The 25135-nt window shown below is 38.4% G+C and overlaps 1 protein-coding gene across 1 annotated transcript; it reads left to right on the forward strand.

Annotated features, from left to right (window-relative positions):
- The first annotated feature begins 1604 nt into the window (after positions 1–1604).
- On the forward strand, positions 1605–24204 carry th (tyrosine hydroxylase). Its single transcript, XM_061970016.1, has 13 exons — positions 1605–1772; positions 5935–6138; positions 6228–6402; positions 10050–10138; positions 10240–10307; positions 10377–10427; positions 13881–14026; positions 14095–14230; positions 17798–17867; positions 18836–18892; positions 18990–19085; positions 19153–19286; positions 22347–24204. The coding sequence occupies exons 1-13, from the start codon at positions 1689–1691 to the stop codon at positions 22504–22506; spliced, it is 1470 nt and encodes a 489-aa protein (XP_061826000.1). The 5' UTR covers positions 1605–1688; the 3' UTR covers positions 22507–24204.
- Positions 24205–25135: the final 931 nt, after the last annotated feature.

Here is a 25135-nt window from a genome sequence, read left to right on the forward strand (position 1 = left end):
CCTCAGGCCGTAAGACTCTTGAACGCATCATAATTATCCCCTCAACTCCCCCCAAAATGGATTAACTCGCTGGAATAAAAAAGACAATATAACATACATCCATAAACGTGGATGCATATGGAAAAGTGCAATATATTTATCTGTACAGTAACCTATTTATTTATTTATATATGCACCTTATTGCTTTTTTATCACTACCATGAGCTATCCATCCATCCATCCATTTTCTACCGCTTATTCCCTTTGGGGTCGCGGGGGGCGCTGGAGCCTATCTCAGCTACAATCGGGCGGAAGGGGGGTACACCCTGGACAAGTCGCCACCTCATCGCAGGGCCAACACAGATAGACAGACAACATTCACACTCACATTCACACACTAGGGACAATTTTAGTGTTGCCAATCAACCTATCCCCAGGTGCATGTCTTTGGAGGTGGGAGGAAGCCGGAGTACCCGGAGGGAACCCACGCAGTCACGGGGAGAACATGCAAACTCCACACAGAAAGATGTAACAAAATGTCATTCTGATCCGTACTGTAAAGTTCAAATTTGAATGACAATAAAAAGGAAGTCTAGTCTAGTCTAGTCTAGTCTATAATATTTAGATTTTGATCATATTGAATTTGAAAAGTACATGATTTTTAATGTCAAAAGGGAAAGAACAAATATATTTAGTAAGCATTTTTTTAATGCATATTATTTCCAGGCTTTCGCGGGCAACATATAATAAGGTCGGCGGGCCAGATTTCTTGAGTTTGACACCTGCGACTTAAGCCTACTATACGCTACTGTATTTTAATGATGTCATTATGGTGGTACTTGGAAAGCCAAGTGTTTTTTGAAGTGGTACTTAGAGTTAAGTACCAATGATTGTCACACACACACTAGGTGTGGCATTTGACACATCGCCCTTGATCACCCCCTGGGAGGTGAGGGGAGCAGTGAGCAGCAGCAGCGGCCGCGCCCAGGAATCATCTTTGGTGATTTAACCCCCAAATCCAACCCTTTGATGCTGAGTGCCAAGCAGGGAGGAAATGGGACTTTCTCGGACGGGGTTTGAACTCACGACCTACCGATCTCAGGGCGGACACTCTAACAACAAGGCCACTTTTAAGTTAAAGTACCAATGACTGTCACTCACACACTAGGTGTGGTGAAATCATTCTCTGCATTTGACACATTGGCCCTTGATCAACCCCTGCGAGGTGAGGGGAGCAGTGAGCAGCAGCGGTGGCCGCGCCCGGGAATCATTTTTGGTGATTTAACCCCCAATTCCAACCCTTGATACAGAGAGAGAGAACATTTGTAATAGTTGTTTTGTATTCAAAAACACTTAATATACAAAATAAATAGTAAAAAAAAACACAGCCTTCCTTATTGTAGTTAAGCCATTTGCATTATTAAAAGATAACTGAACGAATTGAAAACACATTTTCTTATGTTTAGTAAAGAGGTCAATTTACATTATGCTGTTGGTGTGTCGCTGGTGATGTGTGTTTATTGATAAGAGAGGAATTAGTGTGTTTGACGTCACAAACGACAAACAAATGAGACTATAAAGAGAGAAGCTCCTGTTCAAAAAAAAAAAAAAGAAGCAAGGCTGTGGAGTCAGACTGCGCGTTTGCATCTCACTCTAGAACACTCTTGGACCTGGGAGAGCAGGACGCAAAGACGAGACCTGACGCAAAGATGCCACTTTCAAGCAGCTCCACGTCCTCTTCCAAGAGCTTCCGCAGAGCAGCATCCGAGCTGGAAAGGTCAGACTCCGTCACGGTAGGAAAATAACTATTTATTTGGAGAGTTGCAGCATTTGCGCTTAAATGACGCTGTTTTGTGACCGTGACGCACCAGCGCCAGGGCGCATGCATTGGAAACAAAATAGCATGTATTAATCTGCAAATAAGCATTATTCATACATGTGCGCCATTAATTGTGTTTGCATTGTTAAAATAGATTAAAATGAGGGGTATTTTTTCGCTTTTTACTCAAACTTTTTGCACACTAAAAACAGACTTTGGGCTATTTATAATTATAGCTGAAGTAAATTAATACAAACTTGAACTAAAGCATGTCGACGTGAAATCTGATTTATATGTATTTTATATTTAGGTTCGTTACAATTGCGCATTTGGAGACATAGAAATTATAGAGGCAGGTGCTCAGCCGGGAAAAAGTGCACCATGCATGAAGAAATATATATATATATATATATATATATATATATATATATATATATATATATATATATATATTTATATATATATATATATATATATAAATATATATCATATATATACTGTATATATATATATATATATATATATATATATATATATATATATACATATATATATATATATATATATATATATAAATATATATCATATATATACTGTATATATATATATATATATATATATATATATATATATATATATATATATATATATATATATATATATATATAAATATATATCATATATATACTGTATATATATATATATATATATATATATATATATATATATATATATATATATATATATATATATACTGTATATATATATATATATATATATATATATATATATATATATATATATATATATATATATATATATATATATATATATATATATATATATAAGGGAATAAGCGGTAGAAAATGGATGGATTATAAATCAAATCGCAGGACGATATTTTCAACTTGTATAGAAGTGATGTGCGGTATCACTTTTTTGCCCGATCCGATACGGAGTGAAATTCAGGCTGGTATTGGCAATGCCGATACTCTGTATGTGCAAATATATGTCTGCTAAAATTTAAAGTGATGTTCATTTCAAATAACAACATATCTGATTGCATAAAGAATATAAGACAGAGTTATTCATTTGAGTTAAAACTCTGAAGTATGTTAAAGGTATATTGGCGTGAATATCAATATAGCCAACCTAATGCAAAAGAAACAACAAAGGACAAACATCATATAAAAGTACACGGAAATGGTGTTTCCACTCCTGAAAAAGGAAAAAAGGGAAAATAATAAAAGCATTGCAATAAATTAAATAATAAAAACGACTATTATAATAACATTCAGTTATAAATTGACATTAACGTGAAAATACTGAACATGTAAGCAACACTCAACAAAAGCATCCAACATTGACACACTGCCTCTTTCACAAGTTTAGTTACTTTTTTTTTTTACACTGTATTCCTAATGATACATATTATCTCAAGTAACTGATTTATCAAAAGTATCGATAATGCAGCTGGGATAGCCTCCAGCACCCCCTGCGACCCCGAAAGGGACAAGCGGTAGAAAATGGATGGATGGATGGATGGATCGATAATTTTATTTGAGAATTGATAATCGGGCACAGATCTGGTAGGCGGTATCCATATTTTGCTATCGATCCGCACTTCACTTTTGTTTAGTAACCAAGACAAACTCAAATGATGAAATTGATTAAAAAAAAAAAATAGATGTGTACAGTTCACACATTTTCTTTTTTTATTGTTTTCTGACAGAATTGAAACACGAGCAGCATTACACAAATAATATAGCTCATCAGATTCTCATAGCTCAATTTAAAACCTACCTTTTTCTCAACAAATAAGATTTTTTATTAATCCAAAGGAGCTAACTTGTCTAATTTGTAAAACGGTAAAACTTGCATTTTTTAGAGGGATTTCACGGCTCTCTATTTCTTTTCAATTTTCCGGGGACATTTCACATACATTGAAAATGTTGACAGGTATGCCCTATCCCTTCATTGAATATAATAATAAATATGTGGATAAAGCTTTGACTTGTTTTTTTATTTTGTTTAAAAAAACGTCAGACAAGTATCGTTTTCATCAGCGCTAACGTTGTGGTGGATTTTGCACCGAACAACGTCAAGGGAGACTTCACACACATTGTTGATATGACCAATCTGTCTGATGCTGGCTATCAGAGGAGGCTCTATAGTGCAGACCTGGGCAAATTAGACCCGGGGGCCACATGTTAAGCTTTTCAATCTGGCCCGCCGGACATTCCCAAATATTTTTTTTAGATCTTTAAGATGGAAACTGTAGCTGCCATTATGAAGTGCAGTGATGTTTTCAAATGACTGTAAGTCTTGAACTATACAAAGTATTTCAATGGTTGAAATCTGCGCTTTTGCATTATATACGAGGTACTATGGTAATCTACGTCATAGCAGCTCAGACGAGGCACCAAGCAGTGTGGGTCGGGAGCCTTTCCACAGAGTGTTTCCAGAGCGGCCAGCCCATACTTGCCAACCCTCCCAGATTTTCCGGGAGACTCCCGAAATTCAGCGCCTCTCCCGAAAACCTCCCGGGACAAATTTTCTCCCGAAGATCTCCCGAAATTCAGGCGGAGCTGGAGGCTACGCCCCCTCCAGCTCCATGCGGACCTGAGTGACGTCTCGATAGCCTGTTTTCACGTCCGCTTTCCCACAATATGAACAGCGTGCCTGCCCAATCACATTATAACTGTAGAATGATCGAGGGCGAGTTCTTGGTTTCTTACGTGGGTTTATTGTTAGGCAGTTTCATTAACGTCCTCCCAGCGCGGCAACAACACACAACAACAGCAGTCACGTTTTTGTCTACCGTAAAGCAGTTCGTCTGCCGTAAACAGCAATGTTGTGACACTCTTAAACAGGACAATACTGCCATCTACTGTACATGCATATGTGACAATAACATCTATGGCTTTTAGAGAGTGCAGTGCACAACTGCGCACACAACAAGGAGACGAAGCAGAATGCATCATCAAAAAGGGTGTTCAGCATGGTTAGAAAAATAGTGACAGAGAATAGAACAAGGATGGACAATTCAACCCTTAACTCAACAATGAGTAGATGAGTGTTATGTGTGTGTATATGTGTAAATAAATGAACACTGAAATTCAAGTATTTCTCTTATATATATATATATATATATATATATATATATATATATATATATATATATATATATATATATATATACGGTATATATATATATATATATATAATAAAATAAATATATATATATAATAAAATAAATAAATATATATATATATATATATATATATATATATATATATATATATATATATATATATATATATATATATATATAGAATTCACTGAAAGTCAACTATTTCTTATATATACTTGGGACCTCCCGAAATCGGAGGTCTCAAGGTTGGCAAGTATGGGCCAGCCTGAATTGTGGGTGTCAGGGACAGACGCAGAAGGAGATTTTTACAACAAAGTTATAGCTTAGTGATGTATCAGATATATCAGATTGTATAGTTGTTTTTTTTTACCCTTCGCATATTTCTCTGTGTTTGTTGCATTTTTGTTGTGTTTCGCTTGATTGTAAATAATGTCGATCGAGAGGTGGTGTGACATTCATATATTGTCAATATTCAGTGTTTTATCGTTCATAGTTAATATTGTAAATCCCACATTCTTTATTTTCATGTACATTCTGGGTGTCTCATTCAGTAGAACATTTTTAAATTCCATTCCGTTTTTTTCAGGTGGTCTGTCATAACGTTTTTAGCATTCAATCAGACATTATTGTGAGGTTTTGTATTAGTGTTCCTAAAAATCAGATATACACGCCCCCAGACACATTTTTTTCTCTAAATTTGCCCCCCCGAGTCAAAATAATTGCCCAGGCCTGCTATAGGGGGATTTTTTTTTTTGAGAGTAATTGATTACAGAGAGTACTTTTTATTCTTTAAGAAATTAAGGAAAAGGGGCTCCATGGGTCACTTTTCTCATGCAGGGCCAAAGGGCAAGTGCTTTTGCAGTTGGGGTCTATCTGTGCACGTGCCTTTGCCAATACCCAAAGAGATGTTCCCCACATGATTGTCTGTTATTTGCTCTGCCAATTTTTTCATTGAATAAAATCTAAGGCCTGTTTGAAACAGTCACAACGCTTCCTGGGTAGACGACAAAGCTTGATCGATGACGCAAGGAAGGACCGCGAAGCGGCCGCGGCAGCAGCCGAGGCAGCAGAGGCCAGCGAGCAGATTGTATTTGAGGAGGACGGGGGAAGAGCCCTTCTCAACCTCTTCTTCACTTTAGCAGGCAACAAGACACCTGTCCTATCAAGGACTCTTAAAGTTTTTGAGGTACTCAGAAACCTCCCGTTACCACTACTAATATGTACTTTAAAATGACGTCACTCATTGTAATGTCATTGTGTTGCTTTCTGTTCCAGACATTCGAAGCAAAGATCCATCACTTGGAGACACGGCCGTGCCGCAAACCCAAAGACAACCTGCACAGCCTGGAGTACTTTGTACGCTGTGAGGTGCACCTTTCAGATGTCAGCACCCTAATCAGCTCCATCAAAAGAAATGCGGAAGATGTCAAGACCACCAAAGAAGTCAAATGTAAAGCTTTTCATTGGTTCTCTTCAACAAAAACCTCATATTTTATAGTCTTATACTAAAACACTTGTATTGCATATAGCCTATCTTTGCGAAGTGAAACGTGAAAAGTTGCCACTTGCAACAAGCAGGCTTATATTTTGTGGTCCTTAACTTCATGGTTTTGTGCAGTAATGCCCAAAGTGGGGCCCGCGGACCAAATTTGGCCCGTCGTGCCATTTTGTTTGGCCCGCCAAAGTGTGGCTACCAAATTAACTACATATTCATACTGACCTGTTTCAAGCTACCCAATCAGTAATGGCATGTACGCAAAGCTATACTGTAAAAAAAAAAGTCAGTAGATTTTACAATTAAAATCTGGCAGCTAAGTTGCCAAAATGTACCTTACAATCATTCCTTGTACCATTTTCTAGTTACAGTAATGCACTGTCAAAAACAAACAGACATAGATTTAATGTGGAAAAAACTGGCAGTTCAGTCACCAGAATTTTTACGTAAAAACATCAATGGTACAATTTCTCAATTTACAATAGTTTGGCGTAAAATTTCACTGTAAATTTTTGGAGACTGTGGTGCCAGTTTTCTTTTTTACAGTAAAATCTATATATACAGTACAGGCCAAAAAATGTGGACACATATTCTCATTTCAATGCGTTTTCTTTATTTTCATGACTATTTACCTTGTAGATTGTCACTGAAGGCATCAAAACTATGACACCTGTGAAGTGAAAACCCTTTCATGTGACTACCTCTTGAAGCTCATCGAGAGAATGCCAAGAGTGTGCAAAACAGTAATCAGAGCAAAGGGTGGTTATTTTGAAGAAACTAGAATATAACACATGTTTTCAGTTATTTCACCTTTTTTTGTTAAGTACATAACTCCACATGTGTTCATTCATAGTTTTGATGCCTTCAGTGACAATCTACAATGTAAATAGTCATGAAAATAAAGAAAACCAATTGAATGAGAAGGTGTGTCCAAACTTTTGGCCTGTACTATATATATATATTTATATATATATATATATATATATAAATATATATATATTTTTTTTTTACAGGCTAATTAGTTGCCATCCATTGAACCTGGTTATCTCTGCTACCTTATATTTATATATGGCGATATTAGGCTAAATTCCTCACTCGTTGTGCTGTTGCATGGTAAACATTGCTGTTTGACCCACGGACCTCTGGCACATTTTCACTTTGGCCCGTATGGGCACTCCTGGTTTAGTATAATTGTGGCCTACACGTATTGGGCGGCTAATACTTATATGTATTTTGGCATTCTTAAATCCCACTAGAAACAACACTTAATAAAACTACAATTTGCAAAGTCTGTAGGAACTGCGTGTGAATGCCCTGATGCTGAAGCTGAACTGAAATGTTGATTGGATGTAAAATGACTGTTGGAATCGTTTGAATGTAGACAGTGCTTGAATGTTGAAGAGCTGATGCCAACCTCAAACTGAGTAGTACAAACCATGATTTTTAGGTGTAAACATACAAAATTAGCAAGAAAAAAGCTACCATAAAACATTAGCATGCTAACGTTCTCACAAGTATGCTAAAAGTTAACGCACGTTAACTATTATCAAACTTGGTCGGCAGCACTGAGTATCACAGACCATGATTTTTAGGTTTAACATACTTGCTTGACGGCTCTTTAATTATAAAAAAACATGACATTTAGGTATAAACATACACAATTAGCAAAAAAAGCTAGCATTAAACATTAGCATGCTAATGTTCTCCCAATTATGCTATTAGTTAGCATAATAGCAGCGTGAGTGGAGTGTGTGGATGTTGAAACGGTTCGTATCGGTTGAAAAATGTGGGATATGGAGAGGTTTGAATATTGCCCATTCATTTTCACTGGGGGTACATTCCTGGTAAATCCCGGTAATCAGGGAATCTTTGGAACCAGGAAGCATGCTGGCTTGAATGTCCAGGGTGAGTGGAGTGTGTGGATGTTCAAATCAGATGAGAATTGTGGGATATGCAGTCGATTTCCTATTCATTGACAATAGGGAGAAAGTGACCGGATATTCTGGGAAAACTGGGAATTTTGGGAAAGGGAGAACATGTTTTGTGTTCGACATATGCGAAGAGCAGTGTGGGTTGATGGCTGAAAGGTCAGAATCGGGTAAAAATGGCGCACAATTTTAAGAATGTGGTGCATTCTATAACTGTGAATATGTCCATTTATTTAAAACATAATTTCCTAGAAATTTGTGAATTTTGGGAAAAAAATTTTTTTTTTAAATATAAGTACTACAACAATTGTCCTACATGATATAAATAGGTTGGCGTTGGAATTTTTCCATCCATCCATCCATCCATTTTCTACCGCTTACTCCCTTCGGGGTCGCGGGGGGCGCTGGAGCCTATCTCAGCTACAATCGGGCGGAAGGCGGGGTACACCCTGGACAAGTCGCCAACTCATCGCAGGGCCAACACAGATAGACAGACAACATTCACACTCACATTCACACACTAGGGCCAATTTAGTGTTGTCAATCAACCTATCCCCAGGTGCATCTTTTTTTGGAGGTGGGAGGAAGCCGGAGTACCCGGAGGGAACCCACGCAGTCACGGGGAGAACATGCAAACTCCACACAGAAAGATCCCGAGCCCGGGATTGAACTCACGACTACTCAGGACCTTCGTATTGTGAGGCAGACGCACTAACCCCTCTTCCACTGTGCTGCTGAATTTTTCCAAATGGTTGAAAAATGTTGACAAAGTAACAGTTTGAATTTAAATGGGTATTTTGGAATTCCTGGAATTTCGTGAAAAAACGGGAATTTTTACGAAAAAAAAAATGGCAGTTTCATTGTCCCAATTAAGAAGAATGTTTCGAAGGTGGGATTGTCAAGAACGGGTGAAAATTGTGGACTGTGAAAACTTTCCAGGAAGAGGTGAAAATAGGGCTTTGGAAAAGAGGGAATTCTGGGAATCCCTGGAATTGCTTTGAACCGGGAAAATGATAGTTTAAATGTCCAAGATGAGTGGAGTGTGGGGATGATGGAACGGTTCAAATAGGTTGAAAAATGTGGAAATTGAGCATGTTTGAAAAATAGCCGATTAGTTTTCAATGGGAAAAATGACCCAGAAAACCGGGATTTCTGAGTAATTTACGATTTCCGATCAGCCGAACATTTTGATACTTGAACAGTTCCGATCGGATAAAAACTGTCGGCTGTAGAACGCGCCAAAGTGAGCGTGAATGTGCAGTAAATGAGTGTCTCCATGGTGAAAGCCACATAATTTGCGTAAAAACCTCATTTTAATAGGGCTGTCCACAGTCTTAGTAGATCACACGCAACACGCCCACTAATAGTACACGCAATTGTATAGTTTGCACACGCTGTTTAGCGCTTGGTATTTTGATTTTAGTAAATCACGCTTGTGGTCCAAATTTAAATGTTTGCATGATGCCTAATTTTTGCACCTGTAATTATGATATGAATGCAATATCATTTAATACATCATTTTCCCCTTGTGAAAAATCTACTCAACTCAAATACTACTTCAAAGTGCAAAAGTCTTACAAACCTCATTTTCAATACTTCAATATTTGTTTGTATTGTTTCCACAATGCTTCAGTATCTAAGCTGACATTGACCTTTACCCAACCTTTCCTCCAGTTCACTGGTTTCCAAAGAAAATAGCCGACTTGGATAAATGTCACCATCTGGTCAACAAATTTGATCCAGACTTTGATCATGATCATCCTGTAAGTGGAGGTCCTTGCATGACGAACACAGAGCAACATTTGTTTTTAATGTCATGGCCAAAAAAAATGAGATCAGTGTTTATGATATTTGATTTGAATAGGGTTTCACAGACCCTGTCTACAGACAGAGAAGAAAAATGATTGGAGACATTGCCTTCGGATACAGACAGTAAGAGACATCTAGTTACAGACATAACCCAGAATAAATAATGTTACTAAACTGTTTGTTTGTCCACAGAGGGGACCCAATTCCTAGGGTGGATTATACAGAAGAGGAAATTGGCACATGGTAAGAGGGCTGCTGTGTGTTTCCATTTTAAATCCTCCTTTTAACGTTAAAATGTCACAACTTATGTACTGGAGTTGGTCTTCTGTGACAGCAGGCTGTGTGGTGTCTTTCATGGCTCTTTTGCTACATTATTTACAGATGAATAGCACAATCAAAGCAGTTGATTCGAGTCAGCAGCCTGCAATTTGAGCACATTTCTGACATGGAATTCATTTTCTGTTCAGTTCAAGCTCCGTTCATGCAGCTTGTCCTCACAAGAACTTAGTAGGGAAGTATACAAAAAGAAAACATATTGCTTGTTTGAACTGGACTGTTTTCAAGCAACAAAATACTCCAAAACAATGACCAGATTTTGCTAAAAATGCTGTGATTTGGGAGCGTTTAGATAAGGGGTGTCAAACATACGGCCCGTGGGCCGGAACAGGCCCGCGAACAGGTTTTATGCGGCCCACGAGATGAGTTTGCTAAGTATAAAATTGAGCTATCCAATCATTTAAAAAAGAATTTCCTAGAAATTTGTGAATTTTGGGAAAAACAGGAATTTTGAAAATATAAGTACGACAACAATTGTCCTAGATCAGGGGTCGGGAACCTTTTTGGCTGACAGAGCCATGAAAGCCAAATATTTTAAAATGTATTTCCGTGAGAGCCATATAATATTTTTTAACACTGAATACAACTAGATGCGTGCATTTTTAAGTAAGACCAACATTTTTAGAGTATAATAAGTCTCTTATTCTTTTTAATAACATTGTTATTCTGAAGCTAACCAATAATAAATAAAATACTTCTTACCATTAATGCGACTTCTTGAACAGGTGCGGTAGAAAACGGATGGATGGATTAAAATGCATGAGAATGTTTTATATTTTGAACGTTATTTTTAACACTGTGATTACCAGCGGAATCATTCATTACTTATCGTGTTAAGCAATGTCAGCTAAGATTTATCTGAGAGCCAGATGCAGTCATCAAAAGAGCCACATCAATTTGTGTTCAAGTTCTTAAATTAAATGTAACTTATCTAAACAATATCCAGTGTTATTTCAATTAACTGGAATCCTGCTTGTTGTGGGGCCCTATTGTAGTGAATCACACGTGAGTCATCATAAATTAATAAAATATTTAATGGATATGTGAAAGTAAACAAGTTGTTAGCAAACTTTATGTACTCTGGACCAAGATGTTGAGTTGATATACTGTACATGGCGGACATTAACTGATACAGTCTGCTTTGCCAGTCCAAATGCATTCGCTATTTTCCGTAGTCTTCCCTCGTGGGCCAGGTAATACAAAGAACACGCTACCTTATTTATCACATCCACGGGAGCCCGCATTCTCGTTGTCTCTCCTTCGACAAATGAACAAAGTTTTTCGGTAAGTAGACTCACAGCTGACCTGGACATTCGAAAGTTCTCTTGCCATTGCTCTAGCACAACACACTCGTTGACAAACATGTCCCACCAGGCTGCCGTTCTTCCAGGCCTTATCCAAAACCATCGCGCAACATTGCTATGTTGCCGTCTGAGGTGTGTCGTATCCGAAATAGCTGCAATCGCGCGTTTCCTTCTCTTAAAGTATTCATGTGTGCGGTATAGCTTGAGGGTTCCAGGTTCGATCCCCGCTTCCGCCATCCTAGTCACTGCCGTTGTGTCCTTGGGCAAGACACTTTAACCACTTGCTCCCAGTGCCACCCACACTGGTTTAAATGTAACTTAGATATTGGATTTCACTGTGTAAAAGCGCTTTGAGTCACTAGAGAAAAGCGCTATATAAAAATAATTCACTTCACTTCACATTTCCACAAGCGCCTATACAGTACATGTAGAGGAAGGAGAAACACGGGCATGTCTGGATGACTCGCCTCCATCTTTTCAGTGGTTTGCTCCGAGTTACGAAACAGGTTGTTTTGGCGTCACTTCCTCTCCGAACTCAGTTTGTAAACGATCAATGAGTCCGTACAACGCTAAGAGCCGAAGATTCAAGAAATAGACGGCGCACTTACCCGTGTAAAAAAATATCCAAGATGGGGAACCTTAAACGATGGTTTAGTGTGGCTGACACAGGGCTTAGGCTAAATAATTATTTGTTTAAAGAGTTATTCTGCTCAATGTAGACAGGCAGGGCTGTCCCGCCCTAAACGCAGAACAGGGCTGTGCGTAGGGTCCTACGATCCGTGGGGGGGGGGGCGATGTAAAATGTCAATTAATGAACGATAGGGCGCTTCATATTAAATTTTACAGCAAATGTTTAGTTTAGTCTTAATTTGAAGGGACAATGCACAGAGACATTAAGCTCAAAGACATATATGTTCTACACCAGATTATAGCTAAATAGCTCATTTCCATCTGCAGTCCCCGGCTACCTAAATTAAAGGGATACAAAAATCATGCAATGAAATTATAACATTAAAATTATACTATAGCCTGTAATCAAATTAAGAAAAGTCATAAAATGCCCTTTCAATGACACACAATGATACGATACAACCACACCTAATTTACATCATAACACAGACATGTAAATGTACTCGGTTCAATTATTGGTTATAGTTGAGTTTGTTTGAGTTTGAGTTTGAGTTTGAGTTTATTTCGAACATGCAAGCATACAACATGATACATCACAATTTCCAGTTTCTCTTTTCAACATGTTCGAAAAGGAGTAGGAAGAAGCAGAGCTTATTTAATCCTACCCCTTTTCTTTTACATAACAGTTGCTAAAACTTTTTGTTCACTTCCTGTTCACAATTTATTCACAATATACTCCATAAGTAATCACAATAAAAATAAATAAATAATAATAATTTAATAATAATAATTGGTGAAGTAAGTCATATTTCATATGATGAGATAAGTAAGATTATTTTGAGAATGAATGAATGAATGGATGAATGGAATAAATTGAGAATGTTTGTCATGGTTCTTGTTCTTTGTACTTTGTAAAGACTTTAAGTTTGAAGAGTTTCTTCAAGTGGATCATATTAGTACATTGTTTGATTACTTTACTTAATCCATTCCATAATTTAATTCCACATACTGATATACTGAAGGTCTTTAGTGTTGTACGTGCGTACAAATGTTTTAAATTACATTTTTCTCTAAGATTATATTTCTCCTCTTTTTTTGAGAAGAGCTGTTGTATATTCCTGGGTAGCAGGTTATAGTTTGTTTTGTGTATAATTTTAGCTGTTTGCAAATTCACTATGTCATGGAATTTTCAGTTAGTTAGCAAGTTTTCTAAGATTATGATTCAATTTTGCACAAAAAATATTATTGAACAATTTATTTTATATAAATTAGTTTTAGTACAAAACATGTATCAAATTCAATTCAAGTTTCATTATAAAAGTAAAAAAATCGTATGTCTGAGTAGTCACTTAAAATATATTAAAAGTAAAAAACAAGGCAGTCTGGGTTGTTTGAGGATACAACATAATCCTTCATCTGCTATCAGGCGGGAAGTCTTTTCCACCCTGAGGGACCTGTACTCCACCCATGCCTGCAGTGAGTACCTCGAGGCCTTCCGTCTGCTGGAAAGGCATTGTGGGTACAGTCCAAACAACATTCCTCAGCTGGAAGACGTGTCCCGCTTCCTTAAAGGTAGGAGAATGAGATCATGTAAATGCAACACAAAATTTGATTTTCTCTCCTATCGTATTGCCAAATAGAGCGCACTGGCTTTCAGCTGCGTCCAGTAGCGGGTTTGCTCTCGGCCAGAGACTTCCTTGCCAGTTTGGCTTTCCGGGTGTTCCAGTGCACCCAGTACATCCGACACGCCTCCTCTCCGATGCATTCCCCAGAGCCGTGAGTACACAACAGCTATTTCTCAAACATGAATTGTCAAAAGGGACGGCGTGGCGAAGTTGGTAGAGTGGCCGTGCCAGCAATCGGAGTGTTGCTGGTTACTGGGGTTCAATCCCCACCTTCTACCATCCTAGTCACGTCCGTTGTGTCCTTGGGCAAGACACTTCACCCCTTGCTCCAGATGGCTGCTGGTTAGCGCCTTGCATGGCAGCTCCCGCCATCAGTGTGTGAATGTGTGTGTGAATGGGTGAATGTGGTAATACTGTCAAAGCGCTTTGAGTACCTTGAAGGTAGAAAAGCGCTATACAAGTATAACCCATTTAAAAGGTGGGGTCCTTGCACAAAAATTAAAAAAAATGAATGACATTTAGAAATGTATGATTGTAGATGACCACTATGGGCCTGATCTACTAAAGATTTGCACGTATTAAAACACGAGCAAACTTGATAGCTAAACAAAGCTGATCCACTAAGCTTGTGTGCAGAGGGCCTTGTCTCCTAAATGAGCAAAAACGAGAGCACAATCCATTTAGCAGTGACGTGCGGTGAGGCTCATGGCTGGTGAGGCACTGACTTCATCACAGTCAGATTTACAAACATATGAACCCTAAAGAGTATCTTATTCACCATTTGATTGGCAGCAGTTAACGGGTTATGTTTAAAAGCTCATACCAGCATTCTTCCCTGCTTGGCACTCAGCATCATTTTGCCATTTGATTGGCAGCATGTTATGTTTAAAAGCTCATACCAGCATTCTTCCCTGCTTGGCACTCAGCATCAAGGGTTGGAATTGGGGGTTAAATCACCAAAAATGATTCCCGGGCGCGGCGCCGCTGCTGCCCACTGCTCTCCTCACCTCCCAAGGGGTCATCAAGGGGATGGGTCAAATGCAGAGGACAAATTTCACCACACCTAGTGTGCGTGACAATCATTGGTACTTTAACTTAACTTTAACTTTACACATACAAACTGTAGCACACAAAAAAGCACATTTAATAAAAAAAAACCTTATTATGTTCTTACCTTTACTTATAAATGAAGTCCATGCGCCGCCCCTTCTGAACAAAAGCATCGATAACTTGTTTATAGAAGTCTTCCTTATCTTTCTTCAGTTTTAAAAGTCTCTCTGTCTCGATGGAGATCTTCCTTTAATTATTACCTCCTGCGTGGATTGAAAGTCCAGTTTAGAAAACTGTTTTATTTTAGATATGTAATCCTCCATGTTAAAAGTCCAGGCGAGAGGAAAAAATAAACGATCGCTAACTGTTGCTGCTTGTTGGCAGTTATTCTGCAGCCGAGTAGTCGCAAAAATGATCTCTGGGATCACTAGCGCCCTCTACCACCATGAGGCGGGATTACTGCGAGCCTCACCCAGTGCGTTTTCACAGCCGTTTTATGATTGCTCAGCACAAGAAATATGTTACACACATACAGTTGTTCACAAAATACACTGTACATTATATATCTCAGCTAACTAAACTATGGAAATGTATAATATAATTCATATAGCAATACGGTCTCACTGCACAGCAGGCCAGCAGTTAGCCGAGTCATTGCGCAATCCATGGTGAGGCTCAACTGGCTGCTGATCACCGCAAGTCTCTTATCAGTATTTGAACGTCAAATGTGAAAATTCAGCGATTTTGAATAAAAATAATCTAAAACTGGTGAAGTTAAATGGAAAATAACTTTATAGTATAATCACTGGATACATATAACAATTTAATTAATTTTTTTTCTTTTTACATTTTTTTTCTTTCCATGATGGCACGTGAGGGCCCGCCTTACCTGCCTCCCCTGACTGCACGTCACTGCCATTTAGTGTCTGTCTTCATGAATATGCAAACTATATGCTGAGTATCAGAACGCCCACAACACTGGGAGAAGAAGATCTGAATATAATTGTATAGCACAAGCAGTGTGATTTATCAAGATTAAAACTGTATTGCGGGAGATGTTTTGCATATTTATTCAGTACGTCTAAAAAGGACGTGCAAACTGGCAGTTGCACAGGAATGGCTATGAGAAAAGAGGATGACTGCGCTGCAGCTCCCTCCTTCGTAGGCTTATCAGCATATATGGACTGTCAAAAATGAAAGTATTAGACATACTGTTTATTTAGCAATATCCTTTTATAATTTTTTAGCACCTGGAGGAATTCAGGGGTTGATTAAGACAAATTCAATTGATGCTTTCTGGTTTCTGCTTGCATTTTTTGAATGACATTCATTTTTTCATATGCAATATGTAATTTCTTGCGTCTGTTGCATTCCAGCACATGACGCTCGCAGTTATTGCCAGCATTTCCCATTGTAAATGGACTGCAGGACTGCCTCTAAATACCCAGAAAAGTTTCATATGTCTGCTGCATGTTTCAAAACATAACAAAATGCTACAGACAAGAGCATGATAACAATTATGTGCAATAAATGAGTGTTTCCATGGCGAACGCCGCGTAGTACATGCAAAAAACTCATTTGAATAAGGCAGTCTGCACCACTTATCAATTGAGCATGATAACATGAATGTGCAATACATGAGTGTTTCCATGTTGAAAGCCGCATAGTACAAGTAAAAAACTCATTTAAATAGGTCAGTCTGCACCACTTATAAATTGTACACGCAGTCTTAGTAGGTCCCATGCAACACGCCCACTAATGGCCTGATTTACTAATGGTTTGCGAAAACTAAAACACGTGCAAACCTGACAGCAAATGCAAAGATGATCTACTAAACGGATTGTGTCTGTTAAATGAGGCGTGCAATTCATTTCTCTGTTTTCATTAATATGCAAAATATATGCTGCTCATCAAAACGCCCACAATACAGGGAGGTTAAAATGCAAATATAAATATTTAGCACACGCAATGTGATTTATCAACACTCATCACGGTTTTGCAAGCACTATTTTGTGTTTTATTTAGCATCTTGGAATAATTACCACGAGACTTATTATCCCTACATTTTATGTTTAATATAATTTTAGTGTTGGGACAGTGTGTGTAACTTGCATGATGTTCCCTCTAGGGTTTTCTCGGGTATTCCGCCTCTCGCCCGCAGTCAGCTGATATAGGTTCTTGCTCAACCGTGACCCTAATGAGGGCAAGTGGTACAGAAAATCAATGGTTATCATTTTTTTTAAATTCTTCTACCCAAAATGCTTTTGTCTGCAAGCTGGAGCTTATTCCAGCTGACTTCGAACAAAAGGTGGGACTGGTCACTCGTAAATCACAAGACACATACAAACAAACAACTATTAACACTCACAATCACATCTATTGACACTTTAGAGTTTCCAGTTACCCTAATATGCATGTTTTTGAAATGTGTGAGAAAACCACACCCAGTCCAACAACCCAAGCAAGCATGAGGAGAACATGCAAACTCCTCACAGAGATGCCCGAGCAGATATTAGTAAGGAAAAACAATCATGTTGACATGAATTGTTCATATTGGGTATTGTCACAACCAAACATAATTTCTAGTTTTGTCCAACATGACACACACACACTTACTTATTATCCAACTTAGATTTTAAAACTTTTTGTTCACTCTTTCTCCATCCAGCGACTGCGTCCATGAGCTTCTAGGCCATGTGCCCATGTTGGCAGACCGCACATTTGCACAGTTTTCCCAGGTAAGCCTGTGATCAATCCAAATCAAAATTCTTTAAAAACAAAGGTATTACTTAAATTATATTTTAATAGTTTATTCATGTGTTTGTCGTTGGCACTGGTAAAGAACTGCACCATACAACAGTGGTACCTTAACTCACAAGTAATTTGAGATACAGACTGTCTCTCAGTTTTTTTGTTGTGCTTTTTAAGTTGTGAGCATACCATGATTTACAATCATTTTCATTGTAATATTATTATCGGTGTGCCGTTTGAGCAATAAAGAGTTCATATATTGTTATGCATTATTGTTCTTGCTTTGTTTAAACAGAAAACAAACACATGTATTGGTTATACAGTTGACATGAGCGTTTGAGTGCCCTTTAGAGATCGACACAATCCTGCCCTCCAAATGTTTGAACTAATAAAGTTAGTGGGGAGGAGAAGAGGAAGACCAACTCAGAAAAAAAACAACATTAAATTATGTCGGCAGCCTACCTGGCGTGTTAGTCCGCATCACACAAACTGCAGCCAGCACCCCACGGCATGCAATAACAAACATCCAAACGACGAACATGTATTCGTAAAAATATTGAGAAGCTGCAGATGCTGTGTTTAGACTGTAGTACTCAATCAACAAACTAGATGGTAGAGAAGATACTGACAGTCCGATTTTAAAATACATGTTATATGTTAAAATTGTGGTGTTTTAGGAGGGCCAAATTAAATTGATTTAAATTAATTTCAATTAATAATTTGAGATACGAGTGTTTTGAGGTACGAGCTTGGTCGTGAAACTCAATGTGCTTGTAAGTTGAGGTACCACTGTATACTAAACTTTGCGAGTGAGAACTCAAACAGCTCCTTATTTTGTTTGAGAAGGCAGCCTTTGTATTAAAGTTCTCATTAGATTTTTGTTAGTTTACATTTGTGGCCTGTCAGGGTAGGCTTGTCTATCTAAAAAAATAATGAACTTGATTGTTTTGTGCAGAATCTTGGCCTGGCTTCGCTTGGTGCTTCAGACGCCGATATTGAGAAACTATCCACAGTAAGAGCAAGAACAGTCTTGATGATGAATAATGATTTTGGAGTCCATTCTAGTGCACATTTATCTCCATGACTATCGTTTGTGTTTCCTCGAGCAGCTTTATTGGTTCACTGTGGAGTACGGCTTGTGCAAACAAAATGGTGAAGTGAGGGCTTACGGCGCTGGACTACTTTCATCTTATGGAGAGCTTGTGGTATGTATTTATGTTCGCCGTGTGTATATGAACGTGGCAATTAAACTTACCTAAATTATGTGTGCAGCACTCTCTCTCTGATGAACCAGAGACAAGGGAGTTCCATCCAGAATCCGCAGCAGTGCAACCCTACCAAGACCAAACCTACCAGCCCGTTTACTTTGTTTCAGAGAGTTTTTCTGATGCAAAGGAGAAATTCAGGTGCAGTATTCTTCAGTGTGTGTGTGTCCCAACTTTTTTTTACTTCCGATCAACTATGACACTGATATTAGAGCCTTGAGTAGTGGCCGATACGATATCAATACGAAGCATCGGGCAAGGTTATGTTTAAGTTTCACTTTTGTATTTCAAAGCTCATAACTGTGGTGCATTCAAGCAACTTTGATTAAAGTTCCAAAAAGTGGTATCACTAGTTTTTAAAGACATGGAGAGGCTTAAATCCGAGTAGATGCATTGATAATATTATTATAATAATTATGATAGTAATTTTGTGTTATTTTGATTAGTATCATTCATTAATTATAATTCTACATAAATAAGCTAATCCCTATCTTTCACTTGGAAGTATATGAAGTATTGAATCACATTTAATTGAATAATGACAGGTTGTATGATTATTATAAGTTAAGGTGGAAGTCATCCAATCAATCCATCCATCCATCCATTTTCTACCGCTTATTCCCTTCGGGGTCGCGGGGGGCGCTGGAGCCTATCTCAGCTACAATCGGGCGGAAGGCGGTGTACACCCTGGACAAGTCGCTACCTCATCGCAGGGCCAACACAGATAGACAGACAACATTCACACTCACATTCACACACTAGGGCCAATTTAGTGTTGCCAATCAACCTATCCCCAGGTGCATGTCTTTGGAGGTGGGAGGAAGCCGGAGTACCCGGAGGGAACCCACGCAGTCACGGGGAGAACATGCAAACTCCACACAGAAAGATCCCGAGCCTGGGATTGAACCCCAGACTACTCAGCACCTTCGTATTGTGAGGCAGACGCACTAACCCCTGTTCCACCATGCTGCCCCATCCAGTCAATCATTAGTCAAAATTTATTTATACAGGATGTTTGTCACCTATGCCTCAAAGGGCTTCCACAAACCATGACATCCTTGGATCTGATCGCACATTCGGGCAAACAAAAAGTAAATCCAATGGGAACAATGAGAAACCTTGGGAGGGACTGCAGATGTGGGGATCCCCCCCGCCCTTATAGTCCAGTCCATAGGGAGGTCAGCAGGGGAATCCTCTCGCATGTAGACTAGTTGGAACGCAGAGACGTCACCGACTGATGCATAGAGAAGGGGTCCCCCCCTGGTCCCGACTTGGAACAGCTACGCCTGCTCCACAGAAACTGATCCGTGGCCATCTGATAACCTCTCCACGCAGGAGAGAGGCGCAGAGCAGAAAAGAGAACCGGCAGATCAACTGGTCTAAAAAAAAAGGGGGGGGAGGGTCTATTTAAAGGTTTGGGTGTATAAATGAGTTTTAAGATGGAACTTAAATGCTTCGACTGCGGTAGCATCTCTAACTGTAACCAGTAGGACATTCCAAGGTAATGAAGCCGCATCTTAAGTGCACAGGAAGCCAGTGCAGGAATAATATGATCAAACTTTCTTGTGTTTGTCAAAAGTCCAGCAGCCGCATTTTGTACCAACTGTAATCTTTTAATGCCCGACATAGGGAGACCCGAAAATAATAAGTTACAGTAATCGAGACGTACAAACGCATAAACAATAATCTCAGAGTTGCTGGTGGACAAAATGGGACAGATTTTAGCGATAATACGGAGATGAAAGAAGGCTGTTTTAGAAACACTCTTAATGTGTGACTCAAACGACAGAATTGGGTCGAAGATAATACCGAGATTTTTTTACGGAGTTGCTTTGTATAATTGTTTTGTTGTCAAATAATAAGTATTATTAAATAAGTGCCGGTGTCTAGTAGGACGGATAATCAACATTTATGTTTTCTTAGCTTTGAGATGCAAAAAGTTGCTGGACATCCATTGTTTGATTTCATGAAGACACGCTTCTAGGTGACTACAATCTGGCATGTTGGTCAGCTTTGGGGGCATGCAAAGTTGGGTGTCATCAGCATAACAGTGAAAGCTAACACCGCATCTGCGTATGATGTCACCAGCGGTAGCATATAGTTACTGAAGAGTGCAGGGCCAAGGACCAAACCCAGTAGAACTCCGCACGTTACTTTAACATGCTCCGAGGTCACATTCTTATGGGAGACGCACTGCATCCTGTCAGTAAGATAGGAGATAAACCAAGAAAAGGCTAAGTCTGACATACCAATACGTGTTTTGATTCATTCTAGTAGAAATCAAGTAGCAGTAACATGTAAATGTATTCAGTTATAAACATTCATTCACTTTCTTCTTTCCTTCATGGATCTAATATTTTCAGAATGTGTTTGTTTTATTTTTGGCCAAAGTAAGACAAATAAAACAATCTGAAGTTGTCTTTATTTTTTTTTGTTTTAATGCCATGATTTTAATAGTCCTCCCCGCGAGTGCACAGATTTTCCTCCTTGCGGCCCCTGAGCTAAAATGAGTTGAACACCCCTCCAGTAGCCTATAGCCTACTATGTTAGTTTTTGGAAATTACTTTACTAAAATACAAGAAAAAATAATGAGGACATTTCGATGTTAACTGTCTGTTCATCTTTGCACAAGTAAACGCGCTGCAAGACTGCTTGTATTGGAGCTTATATCAGAGATTTTGGATTCAATTAAGCCAATACCATCCGATACTCGTTTTTTTTTGCTAGTATCGGACCAATATCCGATATCCATATCCATATCAATATCGAGACACCCTAGCATTCTTACATAAAGACGCGGCAAATGCACTTTTTGAGAAGAAAACAACAGAAGAAGAGAGGTTACGTAAGGCCAAGTCCAGAAAATCTAACGCTGCAGGCCATATCCTTTTGTGCTAGAAGACAGCTGTTACCAATGTAGACCCTCTTACCAAAGCAAAACACTGACGTTTTATTTGGCAAAAACATCAGTGCTACCCTGCAAAACAAGTAGCTTTGGTGGGTGTTTTGACAGTATTTAGTCACAGTCCAAATGGAAAGAGCAGCAAGGGAATGTTTATGAAAACAGGATCGTATAGGAGTGTATTTCAAATGTCAATAGGACATTCCATTTTCTGTAGACAGGTGGAAAAGCCAAGTGGGATGTTAATGGACACATATGAACTGACCTTCTCGACTCTGTTTATCTTCAACTCTAATCAGGACATACGTTGCTGGTATCCACCGCCCCTTCTCAGTGAAGTTTGATCCATACACCAGCAGCATCGAGGTCCTGGACAACCCCTTGAAAATCCAAGGAGGCCTGGAAGGAGTAAAGGACGAGCTGAAGATGCTCTCGGATGCACTCAGTGTTTTGTCTTGAGAAAGCACCATTTCTCGCTCATACCCGCTATTGTTTGCTTCCTCTCTGCTATGTTCTGCATCGTTGGAGCTAGTATGTTCTGTGAATTATTATCTTATATTGAGGACATTGGATCGCCACTGGACTGTTCACGTTGACACCCCATCATCAGTTCATGCTAAAAGACACAATACTGTAGGACGGTGCAGTATATATTGTTTATGGTAGGTGAGACATGCCCCAACAAGAGTGGTTTCACTCTTTTGGGATGCAAAACAACAGTCGTTATGATAAATGGGTGTTGAGACCTCTGCTATGAAAGTCGTTAGTATTCCATTCAGCCAAACATGGCTGTGCTATGTTTATTTATTAGAGGCTTAATTTACATGGAAGACCTCCCCCTTTGTTCAGACATGTTTTGACATAGTTTACCTGCCTTCACTCCAATTTCAAACCACTTGTTTCTTCTATCCAGAATACTGTATGTACAAATGGTGTTTCTCTTTAAGGTCCGTATACACCAGCGATATTCAATTAAATTGTTTTGGGGGCCACATTTTCAGAAAGCTAAGGAGCTGAGGGGCTGGACGTTTTAGTCTTAGTATATTCTGGAGAACCAGGATCCTCTGCAGTAGACGTTTGATATTGGTCTTTTCATTTTGCCAAAGTTACAGGAGTGCTTTGCTGTTTTTAAGGACCTTCTACATTTATAACACTACTCTAGTGTGAATCTGCTGAATAAATGTAAGTCTCTAACAAGTTCTTTGAACTGCACTCGCAGGCCACAAGTTGAATATCCCAATTGATGAAAAAAAAAGGACCTAAAATAAAACCTTGAAGAACACCACTAGTATAACTACAAAGTTGAACAAATGACTACTGACTGCATCTAAAGTAAACAAGCTACAGCAACACCTTAGTTACATAAATAACATTACAGAAAAAAAAATAAACTGCATAAAAGGAGAGGACTTGGAGGGGTGCCTAGAGGGACGCCTCAGTTATCTAGATCACATGTTTGGACCCCAGTCTTCTATGTTTGCTAGCAAGGTTCAAATGTCAATTTAAGAATCTTCCAATGTTTAGTTCCTTTATACAACAGGAAGAAGTCTAGTGTCTTTAGGAATTTGCTCCAAAAATATTTGTTTCCCAAGTTTTGAACTAAACTCAGGGGTCTGTATGGTGTCATTATTGGGCCAGATTTGGCCCCACGGGATAGCCAGTTGAATAGCCATATCCTGTACCATTCTCTCAGACTAGAGCTGTCCTATCTAGCCGCTGAGAATGAACTACTAAGATAAGACACACTGAACAGTCCAATTGCAATCATTTTGATGTCCTTTGTGCTGTATGTTCATCTTTGTTCTGTACCTCCACTAATGAATTATCATCTTCTTGTAACTGGTCAACAAGATGACAACCTGTAAAACCTCAATGTTGACATTCAATATTATGTTTAAAAAAAATTTCAGTCAAAGAAATTGTGCCATATTAAAAGTAAAAAACTAAATCCAATGTACACTTTTTTTAAATTTATTTTATAATCAGACTTAAACAAATGTCCAGTCAGAGTAATTGGTATTGTATATATTGAAATCTATTTTAAATGTATCAATGGGGAAAATAAATGCTGTATGTGAATTAAGTGTTTGGGCTTTTGCCAGTTAATAATAACCATGTATGTATTTTTTTGCCACGTAAATGCTTGATTAAAAACAAATCCTACCATCTGCATCATGAGCTGTTGATGACTTCAGTAAAATAGAAAAACAAAAAATATAATTAATGAGCTTTTATTTTTGCATAAAACTATTAGAACTATGTCATACATATTGAAATATTATTACATTTGCAAAGGGATTTTATTGCATGTCACACCCGTAGGCAGCAGTAAAATGGAGATCTAGTACAGGTGTGTTGAAAGTGCAGTCTAGAAACCTATTGCAGCCTGCGGTTTGTTTTTAAAGTTAAACAAACAGCAAAAGTGAATACAATTGGGCAAAATGGCACAATGTAAATAGAAAAGTAGTGTGTTTATGCTAACAACTGACATTAACACAAAGCTTATTCTTGTTAATGCATGTTATAGCAAATATACACTTAAAGGGGAACTGCACTTTTTTTTTTGGAATTTCAGAATCATTATGAGGGACAAAAAAACCCATGTGTTGTTTTGAGGATTTTGAAGATGATAAAAAAAAAACGCTTGAAAGATGCGGTCACCGTTTTGGCCTTCAAATCCCTCTAAAGCAACTTCAAAACCCGTTATCAACGTTTAATATACACAGTGCAATGATATATATAATGTAGTCACAGACACGTTCATAACAATATGTAATATGTTTAATATTTATCGTATTTTGGTCATTTTAATCAATGCCAGGAGTGATTTCCCCAGCGCATCGATTTCCGTTTCCATAGCAGCGCACGTCTGACTTTTGGCAACAAATGTGTGTTCCTACTTCCGGAAACAAATGCGAGTGTGTTCTTATCATGGCAGAATCGATAACAGACCACGAAGATGACTATTTTTGGACAAATTAGGATTCACTACCTTATCTTTTTGAAGCTGAATATACTGAGGATGAACTACTGCTTATAGAAGCGAGCATGAAGAAAGGGTGAGACGTTGGAGCAGACAAAAGCCGAC

Source organism: Nerophis lumbriciformis, linkage group LG10 (assembly GCF_033978685.3).
Source record: "Nerophis lumbriciformis linkage group LG10, RoL_Nlum_v2.1, whole genome shotgun sequence".
In the NCBI taxonomy this organism is placed as follows: Eukaryota; Metazoa; Chordata; class Actinopteri; order Syngnathiformes; family Syngnathidae; genus Nerophis; species Nerophis lumbriciformis.